General features: G+C 44.2%; 3 protein-coding genes across 5 annotated transcripts; all 3 read left to right on the top strand.

Annotated features, from left to right (window-relative positions):
• Positions 1-231: 231 nt before the first annotated feature.
• On the top strand, positions 232-2,818 carry hspb7 (heat shock protein family B (small) member 7). The gene is made up of 4 exons (XM_084680272.1): positions 232-436; positions 583-748; positions 1,912-2,045; positions 2,247-2,818. Exons 2-4 carry the CDS (start codon positions 589-591, stop codon positions 2,424-2,426), a joined length of 474 nt encoding a protein of 157 aa, XP_084536398.1. The 5' UTR covers positions 232-436; positions 583-588; the 3' UTR covers positions 2,427-2,818.
• Positions 2,819-3,361: 543 nt separating this feature from the next.
• zbtb17 (zinc finger and BTB domain containing 17) lies at positions 3,362-10,235 on the top strand. Of its 2 annotated transcripts, none has more exons than XM_084681128.1 (15): positions 3,362-3,503; positions 4,043-4,309; positions 4,442-4,618; positions 4,746-5,066; positions 5,180-5,269; positions 5,432-5,691; positions 5,927-6,069; positions 6,417-6,717; positions 6,934-7,021; positions 7,166-7,282; positions 7,409-7,529; positions 7,970-8,100; positions 8,223-8,486; positions 8,586-8,675; positions 8,807-10,235. In XM_084681128.1, exons 2-15 carry the CDS (start codon positions 4,105-4,107, stop codon positions 9,208-9,210), a joined length of 2,712 nt encoding a protein of 903 aa, XP_084537254.1. In that variant the 5' UTR covers positions 3,362-3,503; positions 4,043-4,104; the 3' UTR covers positions 9,211-10,235. The 2 variants fall into 2 exon arrangements, with proteins under 2 accessions (XP_084537254.1, XP_084537255.1); XM_084681129.1 differs by having other exon boundaries at positions 3,362-3,520.
• A 191-nt stretch (positions 10,236-10,426) lies between these two features.
• Positions 10,427-14,370, top strand: ddost (dolichyl-diphosphooligosaccharide--protein glycosyltransferase subunit (non-catalytic)). 2 transcript variants are annotated; one of them, XM_084679153.1, is made up of 11 exons: positions 10,427-10,695; positions 11,017-11,127; positions 11,320-11,406; positions 11,563-11,666; positions 11,784-11,878; positions 12,015-12,108; positions 12,232-12,380; positions 12,481-12,628; positions 13,156-13,276; positions 13,400-13,506; positions 13,713-14,370. In XM_084679153.1, the coding sequence occupies exons 1-11, from the start codon at positions 10,461-10,463 to the stop codon at positions 13,860-13,862; spliced, it is 1,401 nt and encodes a 466-aa protein (XP_084535279.1). In that variant the 5' UTR covers positions 10,427-10,460; the 3' UTR covers positions 13,863-14,370. The 2 variants fall into 2 exon arrangements, with proteins under 2 accessions (XP_084535279.1, XP_084535278.1); XM_084679152.1 differs by having other exon boundaries at positions 12,475-12,628.
• Positions 14,371-14,392: the final 22 nt, after the last annotated feature.

Genomic DNA, 14,392 nt, shown 5'->3' with positions numbered 1-14,392 from the left:
AGACGGGAAGTCTGGAATGCTAACAGCTCTTCCCCCTCTCTCTCTCTGTCTCGCTCTCTCTCTTTCCTCTCTTCCTCGCTTAACTTTGAGCCCTCATCACACAAAACTTTTCCAACCACAGCCCCCCCCACACAATTATAAATATAGCCCAGTGTTATGCTTTTGAGTGGTGACCCCCCCCTCCCTTACCCCCAGCCTTTAAACACACACTATAAGAGCTCTGTGACAGTGGCTTTGCTTCTGGACACTTCTGTTTTTCATTTGTCAGACACACACACTGAGGGAAAACAGACAAACAGATGCAAGACAGACAAAACATCTTACTGGATAACACGGTACACAGTTAACTCACTGTGGAAAGAGGAAAGAACAGAAGGGGGCAACACATTGTCAGATCTGTCTCCCGTTAACGACCAACCAGAGTGGGACTGGGCCGGTGAGAAAGGCAAAACAAGAGTTCCTCTTTTCTCTCTGCTCTCTCTCACTCGCTCTCTCTCTCTCTCTCTCTCTCTGCTCTCTCTCACTTGCTCTCTCTCTCTCACTCTCTCTCCCTCTCTCCCTCTCTCTCTACGGCACACCAAGACATCCATGAGTGGGACCAACAGCTCTGCTTACCGATCGGAGCGCAGTTTCCACCAAACGTCTTCCTCCTCCTCCACCAACCCCTACATGGAGAAGAGCAGAGGACTTTTTGCGGAGGACTTTGGATCTTTCATGCGACCTGGAAATGATGCCTTGGGATTTCCCAGTGAGTTGATTGTCACAGACACTGGTATATTATGGACCACCTGTATAGATCCCACTGTTTGTGATGATGGGGATGTTCATGGTATAACCCAGGGGTTTCGAATCCTGTTCCTCAGGGGGCCGCTATCCTGAATGTTTTAGATGTTTCCCTGCTCCATTACACCTGATTCAAATGAATGGTTGTTATAAGACTTAATAACAACCCACTAATTTGAATCAGGTGTGTTGCAGCAGGGAAACATCTAAAACATTCAGGACAACAGCCCCTGAGGACCAGGATTCGACACCCCTGGTCTAACCGGTCTAAGAACGACAATACAGTCGAGTATACAGTATGTTGAGAATGCTTTGTGAATACATGGGTGCACTGCCCTATCTGTTTACACGTCTACGTGTTGTGCATGTCTATAAGTTTGCCTTTTGAACTCCCTTCAAGCTACTGAATACATTTCCTCCCATGTGTCTGAGCCTGTGACTTCTCACCAGGGTCTGGGTAGGGCAGTGTGTGTGTGTGTGTGTGTGTCTGTGTGTGTGGGAGTGTGTGTGGGAGAGAGAGAGAGAGGGTAAGGGTGGATAGGTTGGTCAGCATTAAGGCAGAGCAGGGTATTCTGGTACTGCTACTGGTATGCTTGTGTGTGCCCATGGCATGGGAGGGGGTGTAGAGGGTGCTGGGGGACAGACTGGGAGGGAGGAGGGGAGGGTGTACACACACACCGAGGAATGCTCCAGCCCCTGCCAGCGTTGTTAGCTCACGCACAGAGAATGACTGGGATGACGCCTTGGAGAGGGTGGGCCAGACGGTTGCCGGGCAATACGATACACACACGCAGACACACACAAACTGGTACATCTGTGGCGTCATTTAGCGTCAAGTGTGTTGAGCTGAAGCCCACGTCGCTCCTTTCCAGCACTGCTCATTTGCAATTGGGTGACACCAGTCATCCATGTGCTCATATAGTCCATACAGCATTTATGTATTCAAGTAGCTCTGAGAATGGATCAGAATGGCTTTCACAAGTCTTTTTTTCTCACTATAGGCTTTTTTTTACAAGGGGGAAAGGATATGGGTCAGGGGATTATTTGTAAATGTTCTGTGTTTATGTCTCTGCACAACTGGGTAGTTCAGTCAATGGTGAATAAACTTGTATCCTGTTTTGTTTCCAGGTCGACCAGGGGCAGCAGGGAACATTAAGACCCTTGGAGACACGTACCAGTTCACAGTGGATGTCCAAGACTTCTCCCCCGAAGATGTTATCGTCACCACCTCCAACAACCAGATTGAAGTCCGGGCAGAGAAGGTGAAAAAGTTGAATTCACCCAAAACTTAAATGATCAAACCTGCCTTGATTACGCCTTCTGACTTTGCTTAAAGTTTGATCCAGTCTCATCTGGATGAGTGTTTCGGTTTGTAACTCAAAGTTAAATTCACTGTGATTTAGAAATATTTCTTTTGACTTTTTCATCTTTATTTGATTTTGCATTTTTTTTTTTTTTTACAGTTGGCAGCTGATGGTACAGTGATGAACACGTTCACCCACAAGTGTCAACTGCCAGAGGATGTCGACCCCACCTCAGTGACATCATCCCTGGAGGCAGAGGGAACACTGACAGTTAGGGCTCGCAGAAACCCTTCCAAACATGAGCTCACTCAGACCTTCCGCACTGAGATCAAGATATAGCCCAGCTCTCCTTTAACTCCCTTTGTCCCTGTATTTTGATGGTTACTTCCCGGATTCCTTCACAATTAATGCCAACTTTCGACACATCGTATGGCTTTCTTGCAGTTCGAAGACTAGCCTCGCATTATAGGCTACCACTTACTATTAATTAAATTAATATCCACGATGAATTTGTCATTAGCGCAACGTCACCTCAATATCACCACACATGCACTCACACCTCCTGTTTGAATAATTAGTTTGACGTTATTAAGAGAGTACTTACCACAAAGTCTTGTTGACTCAGTCATTTTGTGAACAGTTGGTTTTACTCAACTCTCTGTATAATGATGAATTATTGTACATTTAAGTCTGAATAAATGTTGCCTGTTTTGACAATAAAAAAAACTGGTGTGTGCATCAATTTCTGTTATTTTTCCGTAATCATGATAATAAAATTGCAGGTTTGATCACGGATAATATTCCAATATTAAGGATAAAAGTCGAATTTATTAATAATTTACTTAATGTCTTAAAACACAATTATTTTAACATAACATGAAATCTCAAGTACTATGACTTATGTATTGACAACACTGCAGAAATGTTGCCAACATTTAAGTAATAGTACTTCCAGTGTGAAACCACATTACCCAAAACCGTATGACATAAATAATTACAATAAAATAAACATCTTTCAAAAGTTAAGTCAACAAATACTTTATTCACAGTCTGAGTACCTCGGATATTACTGCTTGTAAGTATACTGTAACAACTAAGAAGTTAGTCACACTTTTCTGTTGCCATATACAGGGTGGACTTGTTGCCAGTTCTTAGTGGTAGAGATTTAAAAAAAAAAAGTTGTTGTGTGGCGCCATCGCGTGGTAAATTTCAGCTGACCGCGAGCTTGAACTACGCATGTGCATTATGTAAACCATCCACCCGGCCACTATCAATCGATCAGAGAGTGGAAGATGGCGGTGAATCGAGTCTGTAGAACTGGATCGATCGCCGAAAAACTCGATTGAACGCATTCAGCCTGGAGACTTTTGGAAAATACTTTGAAAGAGAACACAACAAGCTTGTGAAGCAGAAAAGGTAACGTTTCGTAAGAGGTAATTCCAGCGTTTTCGTCACAGAATATGGCGTGCGTAGTTACACACAGGACTAGGATCGGAAGGGACGAGTAAAAAGAAAGGCCTTCAAGCTAAACGCCATCTTGTTGGTTCATAACATGCTTGTCTAGGCAAGCTGAATTAATCCCTGATAGCAAAGGCACAAGGATAGAGGATTGATAATCAATCGGATGCATCGTCAAACTAAACTTTCTCAAGTTAATTCATAAAAATAGTGGCTTTCATGATTGTTCGTTCGCCCAAATAGACTATTACGCGGACATTGTCTTTGTTTCTCTTTTAAATGAAGAGCAGTCTTGTTTGTCATTGTCATAATGTCATTCTGTTGTGAGTCAAGTCTGCTGAGAATGTTATACACTTTTTATTACTCTCAATGAAATGTAAAAGACAAGATGCCTTGTATATAATAAATAAAACGCGCATGTTATTAGGTTATTTATCCTATTCAAACACCTTCCCATAATCACTATTGTTTTTTTTTTCTGTTATCATTATTTCCAGCTCATTAAAGCTGAAGCAGGTTTGCCGGACCCGATTTACTGGTACCATATGTAATCTCCAAGATGGACTTTCCCTGGCACAGCTCTAAGGTCCTGGAGCAACTTAACCACCAGCGTCAGTTGGGTCTGTTGTGTGACTGTACCTTTGTGGTAGATGGAGTGGACTTTAAAGCCCACAAGGCTGTTCTCGCCGCCTGCAGCGCCTACTTTCGTACGCTGTTCCTGGACCAGAAAGATGTGGTGCATTTGGATATCAGTAATGCTGCAGGTGAGAGCTTTGTTCTCATCTATGATATTGCCTAGGACACTCCATGGGTCAATACAAATGGTTCATATGTCCAATCATTTTCTGAATCCTACAGAGGATATCCCATCTCACAGATCAGCTTCTCTTCTTCAGGTTTGGGCCAAGTCCTGGAGTTCATGTACACAGCCAAACTGAGTCTAAGCCCCCAGAATGTGGAAGATGTTTTTGCGGTCGCCAGTTTTCTCCAGATGCAGGAGATTGTCAATGCCTGCTCTGCTTACCAGTCAGTCGCCTCCTCAACATCAGCCACACCACTAGACTGCACTGCCCGTAAGTACACCAACATCCCCCAATTGATCTCAAATCAATATACACACATTTAATAAACAGTTTAACGTTAAAATGAAATGAAACAAAACGTTCTTACTGTTCCTCCTCTCCATCTCTGTTGAAACAGATAGACCAGAGGAAACAGATCCAAAATCCAAAGAACCACTTCCAGAGATGGGTCCCCTTGACAACGAGACCCCAAGCACCTCTATGGAGCAGGAAGGGTCAGATGTCATTGAGGAGGATCCCAAAGACACCGCCGCAAATGTCCAAGAAACAGTCAGTAAGACCGCAGACAAACCAGCCCCAGGCAGAGGAAGACCCCCTAAGAACGCCTCGCACATGGCACTGAAGAAAACATTGGTTGAGAAAGTGGACCTGGAGGATGAGAGTGTAGCCAAAGACGTGCCCTTTCAGGACGACCCCTCGGATGCCGACTACACCCCCAGTCAGTCCCATGTATTATCGCATCCGTCCGTCATGACGTCGATTGGCCCAGTTGACCCAGTCTGACCATTATAAACTCCCCGTGTGTCTTATAGAGGTGTTCTGTGTTTTTAGAGTCCCCGTTCAAGTCTTCAGCAGGCAGATCGTACATGAGCACGAGGAGGAGGAGAACCAGGAGAGCCCCGAGACGGAACTACCCCCCAGGTAACCAACTTCAGCATCATGCACCTGGACTGGGACATGGATGTCTGGGCCCTATAGATCTGCATACTGTATGCAACCACGACCAGCAAACTGTTCTCCAATCCATCTATGCACTCCAAAGGCAAGTGAGCGATGTATGTCTTCACTGTGTCCCGTTCCCAGATGACTCGGACGAAGGTAGCGTGCCGAAGTCTGCAAACGAGGAGAAGAGAGAGAAGGATCAGGAGGAGGTGGAAGGAGGGGAGGAGGAGAGGGAGGCTGGAGGAGAGGAGGAAGAAGAAGGAGAGGAGGAGGAGGATGATGACAGCCAGATGGAGGAAGACGACACAGAGAGTGGAAGAGAGGGGAGGCAGACGCGCTCCGGGGCGATCAACGACCGAACAGAGTCTCGGTCCTACGGCTCAGTGACCCACAAGTGCGAGGTGAGTGTCCGGTATGGAAACCCTGGATGTCCCGTCAAATCACCTCCATGTTCTCATGAAAAATCTACACACTTTCACAAAACTCCTGTTCACCCCTGAAAACTGTTGTTTATACCCGAAGGACTCCACGTATTTCAATTTTATTTATTGATGTATTCATTTTTTACAAATTGCATACACTGTAGATAGAAAACGTGCCTTTTAAAATATATAAATAGCCACTGATCTATTTCAGGACTGTGGGAAAAAGTTCACACACACCGGGAACTTCAAGAGACACATCCGCATCCACACAGGAGAGAAGCCCTTCAGCTGCAGGGACTGCCACAAGGCTTTCTCTGACCCGGCAGCCTGCAAGGCCCACGAGAAGACACACAGGTCTGTCTGAGTAAGCTCCTGCATGAGCAAGCTTCCCCGCACCAGAACAATGTTTGGAATCCTTGTTGAATCTTCCCTCTCAAGGGGCGTAGGTTTGTTTTCAAATGTAGGTGGGACAGCTTTTTTTTTACTGAAAATGCAGACGTGAAATATGATTTTATTGATAAAAAGTGTGTGTGTGTGTGTGGTGGGGTGCATAAAATAATAATACACATATAATTACATCGAACCAGTGACCTTCTTATTACGGGCCCGATTCCCTATCCGCTCAGCCATCTGACTCCCATACATATAATGTGCATATAATCAAACCTCAGGCTCCTGACCATTTTGCGCTCTCATTGCAGCCCTCTGAAACCGTACTGCTGTTCCACGTGTGGGAAAAGTTACCGCCAGATCAGCCTGCTCAACCTGCACAGGAAGCGGCACACGGGGGAGGCCCGCTACAGCTGCGAGGACTGCGGCAAGCTCTTCACCACGTCCGGTAACCTCAAACGCCACCAGCTGGTGCACAGCGGCGAGAAGCCGTACCAGTGCGACTACTGCGACAGGGCCTTCTCCGACCCCACGGCCAAGATGCGACACCTGGAGACGCATGACGCAGACAAAGGGCACAAGTGTCCTCACTGTGAAAAGAGGTTCAACCAGGTCAGGAGATGCTAACTGGTCATGGAGACAGAGGCTCTTAATTGATTAGGAAGCGAGGCAATGTTCCCGTTTATTTTAATTGGGGAGCTCCTAATTAATGTGTTTAAGTGTGGCTACAAATGGGATTTGGGGTAATATTTAAACTCGACGGAGTTTTACTGATTGGTCAGTGTGTACAGGATATGACATACTCGGTCTGTTTTGCTGCCCATGCAGATGGGGAATTTAAAGGCTCACTTGAAGATCCATATCACAGACGGTCCACTGAAATGCAAAGAATGTGGTAAACAGTTCACCACTTCAGGTGAGGAAAAACTAGATGCACTTCTACGTGTTTCTGTTGTGGTGTCTAATTTTCCTACGTTAATGTGACCGCAATTTTCGAATAGTTTGTTGTTGACTTATGGGGTTGGGTTTGGGTATTTGACTGTGGAGTCTGTGGTTACAGGGAACCTGAAGAGACATCTGCGGGTGCATAGCGGGGAGAAGCCCTACATATGCATGCACTGTCAGAGGGCTTTTGCTGACCCAGGGGCACTGCAGAGGCACGAACGCATACACACAGGTAGACTTGCTGAACGCATCTGTTAACCGGTAATGTCACATCATTTGGGAGTGGCTTTTGAAATGCCTTTGCGCATGTTGAGACCAGGAAGTATCTACCTCAGTGTTGTGTGTGTGTGTGTTGCAGGAGAGAAGCCCTGCCTGTGTCTCATCTGTGGGAAGGGTTTCACCCAGGCCAGCTCCCTGATCGCCCACGTCCGCCAGCACACTGGAGAGAAGCCCTACGTCTGTGATCGCTGTGGCAAAAGGTACAACCCTGGATCCCAAACAAACGTTGTTATGACGGGAGTCAGGTGGCTGAGCGGTTAGGGACTTAGGCTATTAATCAGAAGGTTGCTGGTTTGATTTCTGGCCGTGCAAAAGGACATTGTGTCCTTGGGCAATGCACTTCACCATACTTGCCTCGGGGGAATGTCCCTGTAATTACTGTAAGTCGCTCTGGATAAGAGCGTCTGCTAAATGACGAAATATATATATATATATATAATAAAGATGTTATATGAAAGCATATGCTTTAAATCTAATACAAATCAAATACAACTTTTATTATATGTATATAATAGTTGTGTACTAGTAGAAATCTAAAGAATTGCACTGCAGAATGTAGAAACATACATGCAGTACACTATATTACAATACATGTACATTTTGTGATGTAAGTAGCTTTTTTTGATCCCTCAAAATGTAGGTTTGTCCAGTCCAGTCAGCTGGCCAATCACATCCGCCATCATGATAACATCCGACCACACAAGTGTCACATGTGCAACAAGGCTTTTGTCAACGTTGGTGATCTCTCCAAGCATATCATAATTCACACAGGTACTGCAGGAATATAGGAAATTTGTAACTTCTGCATGCACTGCATTACCCCCAAATAGATTTTATTCATTAATTTATCATCTGGGCTTTTTCTTTTTATCTTCCTCCATGATGTCCCCAAGGAGAGAAACCCTTCCTGTGTGACAAGTGTGGTCGTGGTTTCAACCGCGTTGACAACCTGCGCTCCCACGTGAAAACCGTCCACCAGGGCAAGGCCGGAATGAAGCGTCTGGTGGTTGCCGGGGGAGACAGTGACGATGGGGGCGACAGCTACCCAGGCATGTCTACCTCTGACAGCGAGATCAACATCGTCACCGTCACAACCGAGGACATTGTCACCTTGGCGACAGAGGCCCTGGCCGTTAGTGCTGTGGCCCAGCTGACAGGTCAGAGAGCATTCTGGGTAGTGTAGGACAGAAGAAGGACTGGGTCACCTAATCTCATCTGTGTTATGTGTTGACATGGTTTCATATCTGTGTTTCCAGTGGTACCGATGGCTGCAGATGTGTCGGCAGACGACACAGAGGCACTGAAGGCAGAGATCACCAAAGCTGTTGAGAAGGTGCAAGAGGCGGGTAAGTAAGGCAGCTATAAATTGAACAGTAGCGTAGTACACGCTCTGCTTCTATAAAGTTTATCAATAAAAATCGCAGTTGTTCCTTCTGTATGATTCACTTCTACATGACCCCCACTTTCATCCTCCCAGACCCCAACACCCAGATCCTGTATGCCTGTGACTCGTGTGGTGACAAGTTTCTGGATGCCAGCTCATTAGCCCAGCATGTACGCATCCACACAGCACAGGCCCTGGTCATGTTCCAGGCTGACTCTGACTTCTACCAGTACACCACCACCGCCACCACTGAGGGGGATACGACCACAACCTGGCAACCCACCACCGAGCAAGTTATCCAGGGAGGGGAGCTCATCTTCCGCACCCAGGATGCAGAGGGAGAGGCGAAAGAAAGCGAGGGTGTGGAAGAGACACAGGAGGAGGGAGAAGAGGGAGGTGGGGAGGGAGAGGAGGTGGCCCAAGCTGACACCTTGTTAGAGGTGAAGAATGAGACCATTGATAGTGGAGAAGGAGAAGAGATGGATTGTCAGGATTAGGTTAGCAGAGGAGTAAAAATTTGACAACATGGGAAAGAGTTAGAAGTAGTCCACCGTAGTTACTTATAGAAGTACAGGGGATCTATGATAAGGGCTCAGAGTTTTTGTGGTCAGGTCACTTGGTCAACCAAAAACTCCAGCCGCCTGCCAAACTCACAATGACAACTCTTGGGCAGATTTGGGTATATTACTGAGATCACCTTTCATTTACAGAAGGAAAAAAAAAAGTATTGATGCTGACAGCTCTTTTATTCTAGAATCTAGAAATGTCAGCAGTAGCCTGTAAACATGCAAAGGTAGATTTGCACAGTATGCAAGATGTATAAATGGAAGTAATGAACTGGGTTATCCTCATTATGTCGACAATCTTTAGGCTTGGTATCCACGAACAACCTGTAGATTTTACACGTCTGTGAGCTTTCCTTAGTAAAACCACAGATACGTTAGCTTGTGTGTTAGATAAACAAATTGCCCTACTGAGATGCAGTGTGCATTATTTTCCACTTACAGTATTTTGGTATACTTAGTTAAAATATTTTCATTAAAAGCACAGTGTACAAGTACAATAATGATATGTGAGGGCAAAGTGAGTTGGGAGGACTTTTCTAGACTACTTCTAACTACTCGACGACAAGAGAGTCACGATCACCTGACTTGGTCTTGCTTCTCAGTGACACGTCCATGGGAAACATTGTTAAATGCTGTGCATGTTGATGTTTGACCTCCTCTGTGAAAATATGGGAGTGTTGTTTTCGTTTGTTGATGTGAAGGGAAACGAGGAAAAGTATGAATTGCAGATTTACTGTTAACGTCATAAGCATGGAGGGGTTTCAGTCAAATGGGTTAGGGTACACTAACAAATGCAGGGTCATTCCTGTATGCTTCCGTTTATGCAGGTATGTTTTCGTCAGTCAACTAATTTTAAATGATAACATTTAGTAGGTCCTGTGTTGAAAATAAAATATTTATGATCGAACAAAAATGTTTCATCTAACACAGAGATTAATAAAGATTCAATAACAATGGATTGAGAGTACATTGTGTAATTTATTAAATCAGTTGTATCTTTCCTTTGTCTTTTTAATTTGGTTTTGTTCTTGGAATGATTTCACTTGTTTGAAGAAATTCATTTTTGATTGTTCACTTCATCATGGGTACTTCGGTGACGCGTTCTTGTATGTGATTGGCTGAATCACGAGGCGGAAGGTTAGCCTTCTTCTAACGCTGACGTCTACTTCTACTGCAGGAAAATGGCGACGTTGACAGCAGTCATGCAAACGATCCGGTCTATTTGTCCACTATCGTCCAAAAAACGATCTTTTAGCATGGCCAACACAAAGTCTACAATGCTAGGAAACGGGGTTATTTTCTTTCTATCGATATCATTGATGATGCATTCGGCATGGGCTGACGGAAAGACCCTTGTTCTGCTGGACAACATGAACATCCGAGACACCCATTCAATCTTCTTCCGCAGTCTGGCAGGTACAATCTACAGTAGCCGCTCTAGTTAGCAAACTAGTTTATGCAACTTTTTTTTTGCAGTTTCTTATGAAATCGGCAACTGGGTATCTTATTATCTGTATTGTTAGTGTACTTCCGTGTTGTCTCAAGAGCGTGTGCATGTACCATTTACAACTCAATGCTAATGCTAGCTAGCTTCCTAACTGGCTCTCCCTCCCTCTCAACCTCAATCAAGACACAGGGTGGACAGATAAGAGAACGACGCTGAGAGTGAAATCCTGTCGCCAAAGTAGCAGTTGACTAACATGACAGTAGAGCTTAAATTACTTTTTCTCATTTTAGACCGAGGATTTGATATAACCTTCAAGACCGCAGATGATTCGTCCCTTTCTCTGATCAAATACGGACAGTTTCTCTACGACCACCTTGTCATCTTCGCCCCATCAGTTGAGGGTATGTTTCAGTCTTAAACTCAGTCCTCTGCATTTCAATGCCTAATGTGGCTCAACACTTAAGGCTCCAAAATAATAATAATTTGTATTACAAATATTTGACGGACTATTTGCATGAATACGTTTCCCCTATTCCACTCAATCAGGAGTTAAGACACCACACAATACTCAATTACTCACTTTTTCCTTTCAGACTTTGGTGGCAATATCAATGTTGAGACCATCACTGCCTTCATTGATGGTGGAGGAAATGTCCTTGTTGCTGCCAGCTCTGATATTGGTAAGAGTATGGATAACATTACACATATTTAATCACATGTATCCTTTTGCAAAGCCACAGACTCACTTTGAACTCATCAATCTTAACTTTCGACTCAGCTAGTGTAATGCGTATATATAATTGAATGCTGCTGCTATGTCTACTCCTTTATTAAAGGTGACCCACTGAGAGAGTTGGGCAGTGAGTGTGGTATCGAGTTTGATGAGGAGAAGACTGCTGTCATCGATCACCACAACTATGATGTGTCAGATCCCGGTGATGTAAGTAAGAGTGTTTCAATAGTTTCAGTTTAAACAAACTCAAATGTTTTGTGTCAGAATCCCCATTTTTTGAAAAACAATGTATGGATATAAATATTTTCTGTTTACTTCACCTAGCACACCCTGATTGTTGCTGACCCAGAAAATCTACTGAAAGCCTCCACCATTGTTGGCAAAGCTACAGATAAACCCATTCTCTTTAAGGGTGTTGGGTAAGTCCAGCATCATAAACTGGGAAATCGTATGATGTTGATAATGTTCCTGCAGTTCGTCAGGGATATAGGTGAACAAGTAATATGAATTTGAATGATGCTGAACCACACGTTAATCCCTTCCCTACATCTCCAGTATGGTGGCAGATCCAGAAAACCCTCTGGTATTGGACATCCTGACCGGTTCCTCCACTTCCTACTCCTACTTCCCTGACAGACCAATTTCTCAGGTATCGTAAAATTAGCCTCAGTTTATATTTTTTAAATGTTGCTCTCAAAAAGTCGGTAATCTTTGTCTGCATAGTGCCTTTAAGACGCCTCATTTCTGAGCGTTGTTGTCGACTTGTCTTCAGTACCCTCATGCTGTTGGAAAGAACACGCTGCTCATCGCCGGGCTTCAGGCCAGGAACAACGCCAGAGTCGTCTTCAGCGGGTCAATGCTCTTCTTCAGCGACGCCTTCTTCAACTCTGCTGTGCAGAAGGCAACACCTGGCTCCCAGGGGTACATTGTTTAATTGAACAAATGTTATAGTGTATGAATTAACCGAGAGGATGTACTACAGTATTGTAACCAGGTCTTTTGACTTCTTGTCCTGTGTTAGGCATGCTCAGAATGGGAACATGGAGCTGGCAGAAGCCCTCTCCAGGTGGGTGTTTAAGGAGGCTGGGGTTCTGAGGGTGGGAGCTGTTTCCCATCATCCCGTTGGTGAAATCAGTCCTCCGGCTGCGTACACCATCACTGACCTTGTGGTGAGCATATTTTTGTCTATGATCCATGATCTTGATGTTAGTGAAACACTTTGTAACTGACGCTTAAGCCTTGATTATGTTCCAACATGCTTGTTTTCTTTTCATATAGCACAGGTTTTTTCAAGCTCCAAAATAGTCTGGGGGGGGGGGGCACATTGTTAACAATTATTGTTGTTGTTGTTGTGGCGGTTTGCAGCTTACTGAATGCAATCTATCAACACGTCTTTTTCAATTTTATCCAGCTCTGAAAGGTAGCGTTAATAGGTTGGTCTTCTTCGTCTTCTGCGGCTATCGTGAATATCGTAATGAAAGTCTAGCACCACGGACTGGTGGGTTGCCCTAATTGCAGCAATAAATCCACCAATATTTTTTGGGCACAATTTCTACTAGAAGCCATTAGTCGGGCCTTTTCAATGCAGGAACAACCCTAATAGGCAGTGGAGAACATTTCTTGGCACCCACGTGGAGTTTCGCTTTTACTTGATTTCTAAAACATGGCAATGATGGCACTCTCTATTCCTACACAGGAGTACAGCGTTGTTATTGAGATGCTTTCTGATGGTCACTGGGTTCCCTTCGACGGCGATGACATTCAGCTGGAATTTGTGAGGATCGATCCATTTGTCAGGACCTACCTAAAGAAAAATGGTATGGACAATTATATTATTGACACAACCTAATTGACTGATTTTTGTTTCGTTAGAACTCGCTGTTATGATGATAGCAATACTAGTGTTCTCAATATTACTTAAATGATGCTATTTCCAATAGGAGGAAAATACAGTGTGCAGTTCAAGCTTCCAGACGTGTACGGAGTTTTCCAGTTCAAGGTGGACTACAACAGGCTAGGCTTCACGCACCTGTACTCCTCCACTCAGGTGACGCATTCAAATATTCACCAGGCATTACACATAAAAAATGAGGTTATTGCGAGAGTCAAAAGGGATTGCCTAACAATGGCCCAGACCGCTGAACTGTTTTCCTGATCCTGATTATGTGTTTTAAAGAACTCTGGCATCGAGCATAACCAAGAAATTAACTTCCTGTTTTCTGACCAAATGTTACATCTTTTTGTTGACCCTAGGTATCGGTGCGCCCTTTGCAGCACACCCAGTACGAGCGCTTCATCCCCTCAGCTTATCCCTACTATGCCAGTGTCTTCTCCATGATGGCTGGCCTTTTTGTCTTCAGCATAGTCTTCCTTCACATGAAAGAAAAGGAGAAGTCTGACTAAAGAAGAGAGATAGGTGGAGGAAGAAGAAATTATAAATTTGGTTTGTGTGGGGGAGAGGGTTTGAAATCAATCAAAGGTCTTGGTTGCTGAAATTGAGAAAGAGACTTGGAAACCTTTTGACAGTTGAAAATGTGACAGTCATTATTGGTTTTGGGAACACTATGCCAAGGATTTGCAAGTTTAACTCGTTCAGCATTTAGAAGCTGCGACTAAGCTTTGTTTTTGTACTAAAAGAAAATAAATGCTGTTTGTGTGTAATTATCACTCACAGGATCCGTGCAGTATGAATTCAGTCAGGATATGGTTGATCTACTCATGAGCTCAATATGAAGTGGTGGAACACTTGTTTAAACTCGTTTCAAGGATGTCATTTGTTATTTTTTCGGAAACAATGTGGTACATGCACTGAATATTTTGTTGCCTGATCATATTTGGTCTAATCGGTGTTTGCTATATTAAGTTCCAGAAATACATGTAAGCCACAATAAAATGTTGACATTGTACATCCCATTGAATACAATTGTGTGAAT

This window comes from Hypomesus nipponensis, chromosome 18, assembly GCF_054491055.1.
Source record: "Hypomesus nipponensis isolate SF chromosome 18, ASM5449105v1, whole genome shotgun sequence".
Lineage (NCBI taxonomy): Eukaryota > Metazoa > Chordata > Actinopteri > Osmeriformes > Osmeridae > Hypomesus > Hypomesus nipponensis.
Note: the sequence above shows the minus strand (reverse complement) of the source record. Positions and strands in the feature narration are given on the sequence as shown.

Coding starts and splice junctions, on each gene's coding strand:
- hspb7 (XM_084680272.1), top strand. CDS start 589: ATGAGTGGGACCAACAGCTCTGCTTACCGATCGGAGCGCAGTTTCCAC. Junction 749..1,911: donor TGATGCCTTGGGATTTCCCA/GTGAGTTGATTG, acceptor TTTTGTTTCCAG/GTCGACCAGGGGCAGCAGGG. Junction 2,046..2,246: donor TTGAAGTCCGGGCAGAGAAG/GTGAAAAAGTTG, acceptor TTTTTTTTACAG/TTGGCAGCTGATGGTACAGT.
- ddost (XM_084679152.1), top strand. CDS start 10,461: ATGGCGACGTTGACAGCAGTCATGCAAACGATCCGGTCTATTTGTCCA. Junction 10,696..11,016: donor CTTCTTCCGCAGTCTGGCAG/GTACAATCTACA, acceptor TTCTCATTTTAG/ACCGAGGATTTGATATAACC. Junction 13,277..13,399: donor GACCTACCTAAAGAAAAATG/GTATGGACAATT, acceptor TATTTCCAATAG/GAGGAAAATACAGTGTGCAG.
- zbtb17 (XM_084681128.1), top strand. CDS start 4,105: ATGGACTTTCCCTGGCACAGCTCTAAGGTCCTGGAGCAACTTAACCAC. Junction 4,619..4,745: donor ACCACTAGACTGCACTGCCC/GTAAGTACACCA, acceptor CTGTTGAAACAG/ATAGACCAGAGGAAACAGAT. Junction 5,067..5,179: donor GGATGCCGACTACACCCCCA/GTCAGTCCCATG, acceptor CTGTGTTTTTAG/AGTCCCCGTTCAAGTCTTCA.